The sequence below is a fragment of the Candoia aspera genome, chromosome 2, assembly GCF_035149785.1.
Source record: "Candoia aspera isolate rCanAsp1 chromosome 2, rCanAsp1.hap2, whole genome shotgun sequence".
In the NCBI taxonomy this organism is placed as follows: domain Eukaryota; kingdom Metazoa; phylum Chordata; class Lepidosauria; order Squamata; family Boidae; genus Candoia; species Candoia aspera.
The window spans coordinates 49,889,310-49,902,739 of record NC_086154.1 but is presented as its reverse complement, the minus strand read 5'-3'; the positions used below and the strand labels follow the sequence as shown (position 1 = coordinate 49,902,739).

Genomic DNA, 13,430 nt, shown 5'->3' with positions numbered 1-13,430 from the left:
CACTAATTTCTACAGGGGTTTTATCCAGGGGCTAGTGGAGATTGTGCTGCCCCTGACCAACCTACTCCGGACAAAGGGCCTGGGGGACACACGTAAATCATGGAACCCGGGGGCGCTACTGAACTGGACAGCTGATTGTCAAATGGCTTTCGAACGCCTCAAAAGCCTATTCACAGCAGAGCCAGTACTGCAACACCCCGACCCCACCAGACCCTTCGTCGTGCAAGTCGACGCATCCGACTTCTCCATCGGAGCACTCCTGCTTCAGCGGGATTTTGACAATCAGCTGAAGCCCTGCGCGTACCTTTCCCGCAAGTTCTCCGAATGGAACGCAGATGGCACGTGTGGGAAAAGGAGGCGTTCGCAGTCAAGGCAGCCCTAGAAACATGGAGGCACCTCCTGGAAGGGGCCTCCTGCCCCTTCAAGGTCTGGACTGACCACAAAAACCTAGAGGCTCTCAGCACTCCGAAACGCCTCAGCCCAAAGCAAGTACGCTGGGCACAATTCTTCAGCAGGTTTAACTTCAAATTAAAATTCATACTGGGGAGAAAGAACTTCCTTGCAGATGCTCTTTCCCGATGGCCACAGGATGCCAGCCAGGCATCAGACATTGTAGGGACTGTGTGGACCCACACACAGCTGGGCTGCCCTGCTGTCACGCACAGCCAGACAAGAACCCAACACACCCCAGCGCAAACACCTGCGAACAGAGGGAGACGCAGGTCAATGTCACCGAACTGGCAACAAAGACTCGTTCAAACCCTCAAGACAGATACATGGTTGCAAACCAACCAACACCATGTATCTTTTACGAACGGTCTAGCCTGGAGAGAAAAAAACCTGTACGTGCCAGAGACATTGCGAGCAGAAGCTTTAAACCACTCCCACGATGACAAGACAGCCGGACACTTTGGTTTCGTTAAAACACTACACTTAATCAGGCGACAATTCTGGTGGCCCACCCTCAGAAAGGACGTTAAAGAATATGTCGCTGCCTGCCCCACATGTGCCACATCAAAACGAAAGGTGGGGAAGCCCCAAGGACTGCTGCAGCAAGTAGCAAGCCCCTCCCGCCCCTGGGAGGAAATTTCCATGGACTTCATTGTAGACCTACCACCCAGCCAAAGAAAAACGGTCATCTGGGTGGTAAAAGACTACTTTTCCAAGCAGGCACAGTTCATACCCTGCGCGTCCATTCCCTCCGCACAACAGCTGGCACGCCTATTCCTTAACCACATATATAAACTCCACGGTGCCCCCTCTCGTTTGGTGACCGATAGGGGCACACAATTTACTTCCAGGTTCTGGAAAGAATTCTTAAAACTCATTGGCACCAAGCAGGCACTGTCCACAGCTTGGCACCCCCACACAGATGGCTCTACGGAGATCCTCAACTCCACCCTGGAGCAATTCCTATGATCATTTATCAACTATCAACAGGACAATTGGGTGGACCTGCTACCTTTTGCAGAGGTAGCCTACAACAGTGCAGTGCACTAAAGCACAGGTCACACCCCATTCAAAATAGTCTATGGCAGAGACTTCGTGCCAATCCCGGAACTGCCCCAACCAGACACCCCGCCCTGCTCCCCAGACGACTGGGCGGCACAACTGGCCACGGTTTGGCCCGTCATCCAGCTGGCTCTGGCAGACGCGCAAGCCATATACAAAAAATTTGCAGATAACCACAGGGTGGTGCAACCAAACTACAAAGTGGGAGATAGGGTCTACCTCTCCACTAAGTTCATCAAATCCCCACAACCATCAAAGAAATTGGCACCCAAATTCATCGGACCATTCCAGATCATAGAGATTATCAACCCGGTCACTTTCAAGTTGGAGCTACCCCACAATTTGCGGCGCATACACCCAGTATTCCACTGTGCCCTACTGAAACCAGCCACTCCTTCCAAATGGCACAAGGAGACCCCCCTGCCCCCATCCATCATGAGAGATGGGCAACAACATTTCGAAATTAAGGAGGTACTAGACTCCAGGAGGCTAAGGGGCACCCTACAGTACCTCGTCAAGTGGAGGCATTTCCTGCACCCAGAGTGGGTCCAAGCGCAAAATGTTTCAGCAAAAGGGCTGGTCAAAAGCTTCCACGAAGCATACCTGGAAAAACCAGCACCTTAGACTTCTCTTAGGGGGGCAGCATGTCATGTTCCCCATTGCAAGGCATAAGTGCATCACAACGGGGAACATGCACATCAGGAAAGAGGAAGGGAGAACCATAATCCCTTAAACACACACATCATCCCTTAAGCACACAAACCCACAAGTAAATCACCAGGACAATAGAAGGGCACCTCAGACCGGACCTGGAGACCATCAGCAGATCGGAGGAACTCCCACCCATTACCCGGGGGGATGCACCTGCACCAGACGAAGGCAAGAAGACAAAGAGGATAGTTGGAGATCGCCCGAATCACCCATCACCAAACCCATTACCACGCTAATCCCCCATCCGGACCTGGCTTGGGGGGACAATAGGGGGTGGAGGGGGACAAGGTCCACCACCGGGATATAAACAGGATGCCCTGCCACCCTTCACGCATCCCCGTCTTTTTCTCTGCATGCATTCCGTTTCAATAAAGCCAGAAATCCTTAGACCCTCTAAGTGAGTCCGTGTTTTATTCGAGGCGAGGCTGCCCTGACAGACATCCCAAAGACAATCCACACCTCCACTGCACAATTAACAAGCTGTTCAGGTGTAGGGACAATGCAGCCACCCTGGAAGACATATATGTGGTCCCTTTACCAACCTTTGCCCAGACTGAAGAAGCTGCTTGGACAAGCAGTGAAACGTTTCAACCAAAAAGAAAGAAATCCAGTTGCCATGACTCAACCTACAGATAATTCCACCTGGATGACTGAGAATCTTCATTGACATACTGTACCCCATATCAGTTACAGAAAAGTAGCTGTCGTAGCTTATTTGAATGAGAGTCAGGAGGCAATGCACTGAAATTTCACTCCAGATCACTAGGAAGTCTTTTCAGCAAGCATCTATCTGATCTTGCTACGTACCTAGCCATCACTGACCAGATATCATTAGGCTTTGGAGACTGTACGAGTGGTCAGACTATGAAGAGAGGTAGAAGTCCATTAATAACCACCCTGACCACTTTCCTCTATATGAACATAGACATAGGTTTGCAAGTATCTATCTATCTATCTATCTATCTATCTATCTATCTATCTATCTATCTATCTATCTATCTATCTAATTTGTCACCCCCATCTCCTCCCACCAGAGGGACTCTGGGTGGTGTACAACAAAATGGTCAATAAAACAATAAATATATCATAGAATTACAATATATAAAACTACTCTATATAAAATACAATTACAAATAACTAATAAATATAGATAAAAATAAAGTCCAGATGGCTATGATCCAATTCAGTCCTTGCACTGGAGGAGCATTTTAGGGCACAAGCCATCCCCAGGCATGACTACTCCCCTCCCAGCCCCAAGCCAGGAGGCAGAGCCAGGTCTTCAAATTCCTCCAGAAGGTCAGGAGTGATGGGGCTAACTTCACCTCCGGGGGTAGGATGTTCCAGAGGGTGGGAGCTACTGCAAGAAGGCCCACCTCCTGGACCCCTGCCAAATGGAATTCTCTTACTGACAGGGTCCGCAGCATGCCCTCCCTTCATGATCGGGTGGGACGGGTTGATATCACAGGGAAGAGGCGGTCCCTCAGGTAGCCTGGCCTCATACCATGTAGGGCTTTAAAGGTGATAACCAATACCTTGAATTGGACCTGGAAGCAAACTGGTACCCAATGCAGCTTGTGCAGCAATGGTGTTATATGTGTCCTTTTAGGGGCACCCAAGATTGCTCACACGGCCACATTCTGGACCAGCTGTAGCTTCTGGATACTCTTCAAGAGTAGCCCCATGTAGAGCACATTGCAATAGTCAATATGGGAGATAACCAGGGCATGAGTGACTGTTTGAAGGGCTTCCCCATCCAGGAATGGGCACAACATGAAGCTGTGTAAAGGCCCTCCTGGCCACGACTGTCACCTGTTCTTGGAGCAGGAGCCGTGAGTCCAGGAGGACCCCCAGATTATGCACCGGTTCTATTTGGGGCAGTGCAACCCCATCCAGAACCAAAGATGACAAAGTATTATTGATAGTTCAGCCAAGTTTAAGATTTTCTATTACCTCTCAGCTTGCTTGCACTGAATATGGCTAATTTATTGTCTTCTACACTTCTGTTGCTGCCATCTACTGTATTATGGATGGGATTGCATGTACTTAACATGAAGGGGTTACGCTGGCTGATTTATTAGAGGACAAGAAGAAAAGCAGATTTAGCTGTTGTCGTGGGTCCAACAAACATGGTAAAATCTGTTATTTTTTGCAGTGGGATATTTCATTTGAAACGATGAGCTTTGAATACAACTTACTGACACACATTTAAAAAAACACTTATTCTCCAAAATGCATGAACGCACATATTTTGCATGAACATGATTTGCTGCTTGACTGCATGCTTTTGAGAGATTGTTCTGCAGTAGCTTAGAATATTGAAATTTTGTTTGCTGTTCTTTGGAAACATATACAAGTACACCCAATCAAGCTAACAGGTGTGGTCTAGAAAGGCAAATGAGCAAGATATGAGTATATTATTTTAATTCCAAAATGATAAAACTATGAATATTTAGGAAAGCTATCATTGTATAATGAGTTACAGGCTGAGAACTATTCAGTGCATATTATTGTTTTTAATTTATTTTTTTAATGCCGTATTTAGCTTAAAACAGGGTTTTTCAACCTTGGCAACATTAGGATGTGTGGATTTCAACTCCTAGAATTCCCCAGCCTGGGGAATTGCTGGCTGGGAAATTCTAGGAGTTGAAGTCCACACATCTTAATGGTTGAAAAACATTGGTTTAATAATTCAAAGCTTGCAGATACAGGCAAATATATTTAATGCTTGAACGTTTGAAGTTAGAAAATATCACGTTCTAATTGGAACTTTTAACTGTGTGTTTTTTTCCACATAGTTGTTGCCTTTTCCCCCTGTATCAGGCAAGCAATAAATAGCCAGGCAGCAGTTGATGCAATTGCTTTGTTTCTTTTTTTCTCTGAGATTTATTTATTTATTTACTTACTTACTTACTACCCTGTCTTTATTATTTTTATAAATAACTCAAGGCGGCGAACATATCTAATACTCCTTCCTCCTCCTATTTTCCCCACAACAACCACCCTGTGAGGTGAGTTGGGCTGAGAGTGACTGGCCCAAGGTCACCCAGCTGGCTTCCATGCCTAAGGCGGGATGCTCAACTTCCAGGATTCTCTTACTGCCTACCTCCACATTCATCCTGTGTGAAAAGTTAGGACAACTGCTGAAAGTCACCATGATGTGGTAGTTGCAGTCCTGAACTTTAGCCAGAAAGACTCAGATTCACATCCCAATTCAAACATGAAACTCATTGGGTGCCTTATCTCTCTGCCTAGGTTTCCTTATTTTGGGGTAAACTTGGAGGAGACAGTATTAAGCACAATGCTTTGAACACATAGAGTAAAAGCCAGCATATAAATCTAAACAAGGATAATTTGCAAGCCCTGTAAAGGTAGAAGGGACTGGTCCCTCTGAAGATAAATTTATGCTACATTTAAAGTAGAAAAAAGACTGAGTCCTACAAGAAAAGAAACCCTCATTAGCTAGTTCAAAGGAATTATTAGCTAACATAAATATCAGTGAAACACACTCTGAAGTACAGAAAGGGTAGGCTTTTCCTTCCCACCCTCCCATCATGATATTGCTTCTTCCCAACTCTTTGTCTTCTAGTCCCTCAGATAGAATATTTGCTTGGGGAAAAGCAAAAAGGTGCTTATTTTATAATATTTATTGCCAAATACCTATCAGTTATCTCCAGATCTTTGGACCCTGGGCCAGAATACTCAAAAGAAGACCAGGTTCGCCAATGACTGAGTAGCTGAGGAAATACAGAATGTTTCTCCTGTATTTCTACAAATTAAATAACTAGATAAACTTAACTCTTTTTAAAAAATACATGGTAACATTCAGGAATGAGCCAAGCTTATGAAGCCCTTCTGTGTCTATGAACATAAGAGGTACGTACCCATTCCAGAATAAAGGGAAATCAGATAAATCAAAGGACACTTATAATGGAGTAATTTCTTGAGAAAGCATCAACGTCTAGCAGCTCTAGCAACCAGAGAAATCTACATATGCGATGTACAGATGATTTCCCTTGCAATTAAATTCAAGGGCCTTTCTGGATGATAATTTCTTTCTTGCCCCTCTTAGCATCATTCTTCACTAGTCCTGAACCTTGTGAAAAACTTATTGTATTGTTCCACATAACAGATGTGAAGATAAATTCATTGCAAGAGTAAATTGGGAGGTTACTCTGGGTCGATGCTTGCTTTAATGAAGGAGGAGTATGTAGCCTCCAGAATTAATTAGGAACGGAAGATAACTTGTTTGAAGTGTTCACAGAGTCTTCAGAGGGCTAGATTACACTTGGATTATATCCTCCCCAGTTGATTTTGAGATGTAGAGGTTTCCTCCAGTTTTCTCAGCCTCCACTCTTTTGTCAGTGTTCCTGCACAAGCTCCTTCTCATTAATTCTTCATGTGTGGTTATGGTTATGGTAGTCTTTCAGATAACAATGGCAACAGGAAAAGGACCAAGGAACAGAAGTAAAGGAAAGGGGCATGTGGGGGTGGTATGGAACACTGAGCTTTCACCTCCGAGTCTCATGGGTCCACATATAAGCCAGAATCATATTCCTGCAGAGTTAATCCTAACACTGTAAGATTTTGATCCACATGTATAATGTTGAACATGCCTGGACACATTGCGGCCTCTCTGGTTGTATAATACGTCCCATGGGAATTTCAGTAATCTCCTGACCTTGCTATTCTGTTTGGAACTCAAAAAGGGGAGGAGTCCTAAGCTTGGCAGATCACTATGTGTAGCTGGCTGGCAGCCTTCAATTTAGGGATTCATAAATTTTTCAGCTTGGGCCAAACAATGAACAATGCATTTTTAATCTAGCTGTTCTTCAAAATATCCACAAGGGCAAATCTTACAGAGACATTGACATCTGAGGAAATGGTTTACTTAAAACAAGGACCAAGATAATAAAAGCTATCAGAATTGTCCCTGGCAAAACTTGCTAAGGCATAAAAAGCAGAAATGCAACTGGCACTTTGTGCTGCAATTTAAAAGTTAATTTACTGCTTGCTCTGCTTTAGATGACAGCCTATCTTTATAGACAGACAAGAAAGTGCATTTATATTCTGGATGCTAGATAATCCTTTCATCTGAATTGACATGTGCACCCATAATAATTATGAGTTGACTTTCAAGAGTAGTATTAGTCATATTTGTGTTACCAATAGAAAATATTTTTGCCTCTGTCAGCCCATACAATCTTAAAGTAGGTACAGCCAATATATACAGGATAGGGGTAGTGATCCAGATCATACGCCATGGCCCCTCCATCCATGGATTAGATCTGGTAATTGGAGCTTATACTTGTGGAAGGGCATCAGGTCTATAGGGCAGACAAGTGTCATTGGTCCCATGTTGCTAGGATGGAGAGAAAGAATGCAGTGTGAGCTGAGGTCAGAGGCAGGATTAACATCTTTATAACTCAGAACAGTGACCGTTCAGAATTAAGTCACTGAGAGGACTTCAGTAAGAAGTTGCGATAATATTTGGAGTCCCGTAGCTACCATCATATCAATCTAACCATAAAGGAAAATGTCAATTTAAAGAAAAATGTAAATAGCTTCATTGTGCCTTGCAGAAGAATAATTTTGCACTATTGATTGTGCCTAGGATAATCAAATTCTGTGGTATACTTGTGCTTTTCTGTTCATGCACTACAATCTTTGCCTTAACTGAAGTCTATTTGTACTTTTTAGGTGAGACCCATTTATTCTTTGTGTTGGTTCAACTACAGATCATTATAGGAGTGATTGAAAGTAGACGTATTGTAAATTGTTTATTTCTTTTGTTTTCTTTTCCCACTGTTCATTTCTAACAAAAATTAATATTTGAGAAACATCTGAGATACTTTCCTGTTACTTTTCAATGATAAATCTAATTATATTTTCATTATTTCACAACAGCAAGCATGCAAGCAAGCGAGACAGAGTCAGTGAATACTGAAAATGTGGGTGGTGAAGGAGAGACCACATGCTGTGGAAATTTGTGGTGAGTATATGATGGAACTCTTGAAAGCTTTTAGCCCAACAATCAATGAGCAATGGACTAGACCAAGTTTTCAAACCAAAGGTTCGCTGGTATTGATTGTAAGTCTTAACATAGCCAATTACATTAATAATGGCTTTGCTTTATTCATTGCAAATTCTGAGAAAGAATTCTCTGAAACACAGACTTTTTAAAAAGGGGGTTAAGTATATCATACCATATATCAGACTGGAGTTTTTGAAGGCTAGCATTTGTATACTATTTAATTTATATATAACAATTTGTAGGGAGTGCTAGCTGATTGAAATTGCACAGAAATATGAACATTATTACCATGAATTGGCACCTGTTGTTTAGACCTAGTCTAGATCCATGCTTGTAATAAGCTCTTAATAAGTACATTACAACTCTGCAGCTATGGTAGGTTGGCAAGTTTGCCAGATGTAAACTTTGGAAGTTCATGTTAAAATCCCCATTCAAAATCCCCACTCAACTCTCCAATCCATTGGACAGTGTTGGTAAAATACTCTTTCCTGGCCTATCTTGTAGGCTTATTATGAAGAAGAAAATCTGTTTCCATTTTTTTTTTTTGAAGGAGTGCTGGATTAGAATTATGACATTATTATTTATCCCAATTGTTTGATTAAAATCTGTTTCTAGACTTTTGGGTAAGAGCTTCAAGGAAAATGTGCCTTCATTATTTCAAAAAGGGGTTAACTGCTTTGCATGTAAAACATGGTTAATTATGATGTTGGTTTAGTAAAAACAGCTCACTGTTCTACAGTTTATGTTGGTTGAATATATCCATATCTAGCAGACATCCAACATTTAAATAATTCCAGTACAGGTTTCAAGGTGAAGTGAGATGTGTACATTCTTGTTTTATATTTTCCTTAAAGTGTGTTTTCCTTTTCTTTTAGTCAAATTATCTCAAAATCCAAGTTCAGGTCAGTATTGTTTCCCTCTCACTTTCCTGCTATATATCATAATTCTGAGCTGATTATCTATGTATATTATGGGTGAATATGACTGATTTTTAAGATTGTGTTAGTAAATATAGAAGGAATATATGCTTCATCACATTCTACTGTTTTTAACAACAGTTACTTTACCATTGTTTTGTTCAAATAGCTATAGAATGTGCTTGTTTCTTTTTCAAGAAAGACAGAACTACAAAATAACTAGTGCACACAGCCTTCTTTTCTGGGAAAAAAAAGGATTGAATGAAGGAGAGTAATTAATTGTTTTCTTGCTCACTGATTTTCTACTCCAAATTAATTTTCCCAGTCTTGCTCATCACATGACTGAAAATATGACTTTGTGAAGACATCTGTGCATTTGAAATTCCTCAGGGGAAAAAAGCCACAAAGAAGAGAGGTAGCAGAGCAATTTGCAGAGGAATTGGCATGCAGGAAAAGGATTATACATCTTCTGTTTCTCTGCTTGTTCTTGTCAGTTTGCTTTTCATGAAAAAAAAGAGCACCAGCAGTTTATTGTTACATCAGATTGCATTTAAGGTGTAGCTCTGATCAAAGCCATCGTTCAACAGATAATGAGGATTTCCTCTGGGCAACAAGGCAGAAAAAGGCCACTAAGAACAAGTATCAACTGATATTATACATCTGGGGTAGTATCCAGAGGGGACAGGAACTGGAGACCTCAGCTCCATGCCCTAATTGCATAAGTGATTAACAATATCCTCTTAAGATGCCAACATAAGCCCTAATTTGAAAGTGCTGTTCTGGTTATTTCATTGACAATGGCAATGGTAGAAGACAGTATATGTCTTCTCACTCAAATGCTGCTGTTCTGTGTTTCTTTCAGTTTTGGGATGGCAGATGACTAGTATGTGTATTATACATCTTAAAGAGCAAGAACTCTTACTGATTAGCTTACAAAACTATACATTGTTCATAAAAGCATTCTATATAAAAATGGAGACTTTCAGAAAATAAACACACTGGTTTGGAGAAGGAAATTCTGATTGTCTCTGGAATTCCTGATCTATGAAAGCCTGTTTTTTAGTTTAGATATATTTGCTGAAGAATTTGATATGATGACTGTAGTGGGTTTTTTTTAGCCTGTTTTATCTTTTTTTATCTTACTGTGACTTCAGTCCTTGGCTGCTTAGTGGATAATCTTAAGGATCGCTTAATTCCACTACCTTTCCTTTAGGGTATTTCCAAAGAGTTGTTTATATCAGAATGTTCCATTGCTTATATTCAAAAGGATAGATAAAAAAACAAGGGGCTTGCAGTAGTGCAAAATTTAATATATCCTCATTAGTTTCATGGGCAGGGAATTTCCTTTCCAAAACATTTTCTCTCTCAAACTGGCAACCTACAAATGCTGAAACAGTCTGCTGGTTCATCTGTTGACAAAGAGAAAGGAGAGGGGTTAGGATATGGAAAGAAAACTTTGATTTATCTAGAAGTACTAAAAGTTGAGTGAACTCTGCTATCTTGCCTTGGCATTATGTTACGAGGAAAAAAGTAATAAAATCCTTGCAGAACGTATCTTCATATTTATGTGACAAAAAATTATATTGGAGTATCAACCAATCATCCTTGATAATAAAAACTGACAATGATGACAGATTTTTAAATGTAGTGTCATTTCCTGATTTTAACTGCTGTTCCTCTCTTGATGCCCTGTATTATGTTTCCTTTCAATCCCTGGCTTGCAGTTTTTCTGCCATTGTTTCCAAATATAATTTGGAAGTTGGTTTCAAAATCTTGATGAACAGCGATTCTTCTTACCAGAAATAAGGATCTAATCTCTGTAGGCACATAGAAACCTAACGTGCAGATTTTTATCTCTTGTGTTTTAATAGGAATGGGTATGTTTTTAAATATTCTTCATCAAAAGCCCTTGAATGAAAGCCTTGCTGGACATCTTCATTTTTTATTTTCAGCCAAAAGACAACCTGCTGAACGTTTTGACATGTTTCAGACTTCAGCCTTTTCTCTCAACTTATATAGAAAACAATTTAAATTGAAAATAATGTTTTATGAGGACTTTTCTGTGTGGCAGTTGATAAGTGGATTTAATTCTGCTGTGCTTTATGCAAAACAAACATTTTATACTTCATTGCAAAGAGGCAGCTTTGCAATAACATGTCAAAAACATGAGCCAAATATTTTTGATTTTTTTAAAAAAAATGCATTCAAGTATTGTTTCATGCTTTAATGGTGACTTTGTTAGTAAAGTTATTTTGTCCTTTTCTTTGGGCAAATTTTTACAAACACACAAAAAAAGTCATATTCACAATACTTCTTGCTTTATTTCTTAACTTTGTCTTTATTCACATTAAAACCTGAAAATGCTAAAGCAAGCACTAGTAATCATTTCTAACACACGAACATGCATACAATATACGCTTACTTACATATAGTTCTTTTGTGAAAGCTTTCCAAAATTATCTCTAGCTTTTTTTTTTACTGCTTCTGTTTTATATTCTAATGCATTTATTACTCTATTCATCTTAATCTTTAAAACTTGATCTTAAAATTCAAACTGTCAATATTACTTTAACTGGGCTTTGGGTTTGTCCTGATAGAAATTGTTATTTTCTTCCCCGGACTCAAATGAATACATTGATAACAGAAGTGGTTAAACTATGGCTAAAGCTACATTGGTGAGATTTCACCTTCAGTTGAGGCAGAGATATTTCAAGTAGCCAACCAAGTATCCTTCTGATATTTTTGACTACAGCTCTTACTAGCCCCAGCCAGTATGGTCAGTGGCCTGTGATTATGAGACTTGTCATCCTAACTATCTGAAGACCACAAAGTTGTTTGCCCCTGAATACAGTCACAAGATGTATTATTTTCTGGATGTAAGCAACAGATCTCTCCATATATCCGATGCTCAGTCTGAAATTTGATCAGTTCCCTGCGGACTTTCAACCTTGACTGATTTCTGAGTATCGTGCTTAATCCAAGGCCCTCCATGGTTTTGTTCACGGTCACAGTACTTCATGTGCTTGATTTGCCTAAGCTGTTGCTTTTATACCTGTTTATTTCACTTACAGCATTAGTACATAATGGGGGTGTTTTTGTTTTGCACCAAGAGTGATTCCCACACAATTTAAAGCAAGTATTCTTCCAGAGAGAAAGAGATCCTTTATGTTTGGATAAGGTAGCAGAAAATGGAGACATTTTCCACCTTGCTGTTTGTACAATTTGTGCAAAAATGTTGGGTGGCCCAGCAGTCGACTGTTCCTTCTGTGATTCATCATTTGTTTTTCCTCTCATCCCAATTGCTGAAGATGCGGCTGCCCTACAAGAGAGGATTAGCCATCTTGCTTTCCAAGTCAGTGGCCTTCTGTCAGTTCTTTGAGGTAGGCTGGCTCTAGGAAGAGCACGGCAGGGATTCCATGAATGCTCTTTATTGTTGAACCTTGAAAGCCTCTTAGAGTTTATCTCTGCCCCATCTTCAAGGTGGGGCCAGTTTGAGTTTCTTTCTCATGCTTTCCTCTTTCTCAGGACTGAGTAATCTTTTCTGAAAGTCCCCATAACGGATCACACATTCCTTCTCCATTCCCAAAGCCAGGTTTAATTTCCTTCACACCTTAGTGCAACTGTCATAGCTGCTTTCTTTTTAATATTATGGAAGCTAAAGGAATCTATTCCTGCTATTCCAACTTAATCTCTTCTGCTTCCAGGTCCTTAGGGAGGAGATCCATTCACAAATCTTTCTATCACCAATATTCTGGTTTCCTGATTGGTGTGAACAATTTAATCCCCTTTTAGGTAAACCTGATTGCTTAGTAAACTGTAGCTGAGCTAGGACAACAGTCTCTTACGTTGTTATGTTTAGCTCTTTGAGCCGTTACTTATTTAACTTGGAATATGTATGCTGTAGGGAATCCTTATCATAGTAAAGCATGTTAAAGCCCATATTCACTCTGTTGAGGTGGAATTGTCTGAACATTAAGCCTATCTTTAGCTCTGCTTACAGTACTGGGCTACTCACGTGGCCAGAGGTAACCATTATATTGATACAGGCAGTTTTTCTGATGATTTGAGCCATTTTCTGCTCCCCAAATCTACAAATATTCATGTAACAAAAAGTGTGTTTGCACATTGGAAATGGCTGCTCCTAAAGAGAAAGAAATCCCATCTAAGGTTCAGCCTACGGTAATTCTACATTGGTCTTCATGGTCACAGTACCACTTTTGCTGGCATGAGGTGGGGTCACTCTCTACAGCAACAACCAC

General features: G+C 40.8%; 1 protein-coding gene across 1 annotated transcript in view; it reads left to right on the top strand.

The window, feature by feature from the left end:
* LOC134489977 (voltage-dependent L-type calcium channel subunit alpha-1D) overlaps positions 1-13,430 on the top strand; it is a 160,956-nt gene that overhangs the window by 39,663 nt on the left and 107,863 nt on the right. The window contains exons 5-6 of the mRNA XM_063292853.1: positions 8,128-8,212; positions 9,130-9,156. Of these exons, the coding sequence (XP_063148923.1) occupies positions 8,128-8,212; positions 9,130-9,156 (112 nt within the window). The remainder of the gene's footprint in view (positions 1-8,127; positions 8,213-9,129; positions 9,157-13,430) is intronic.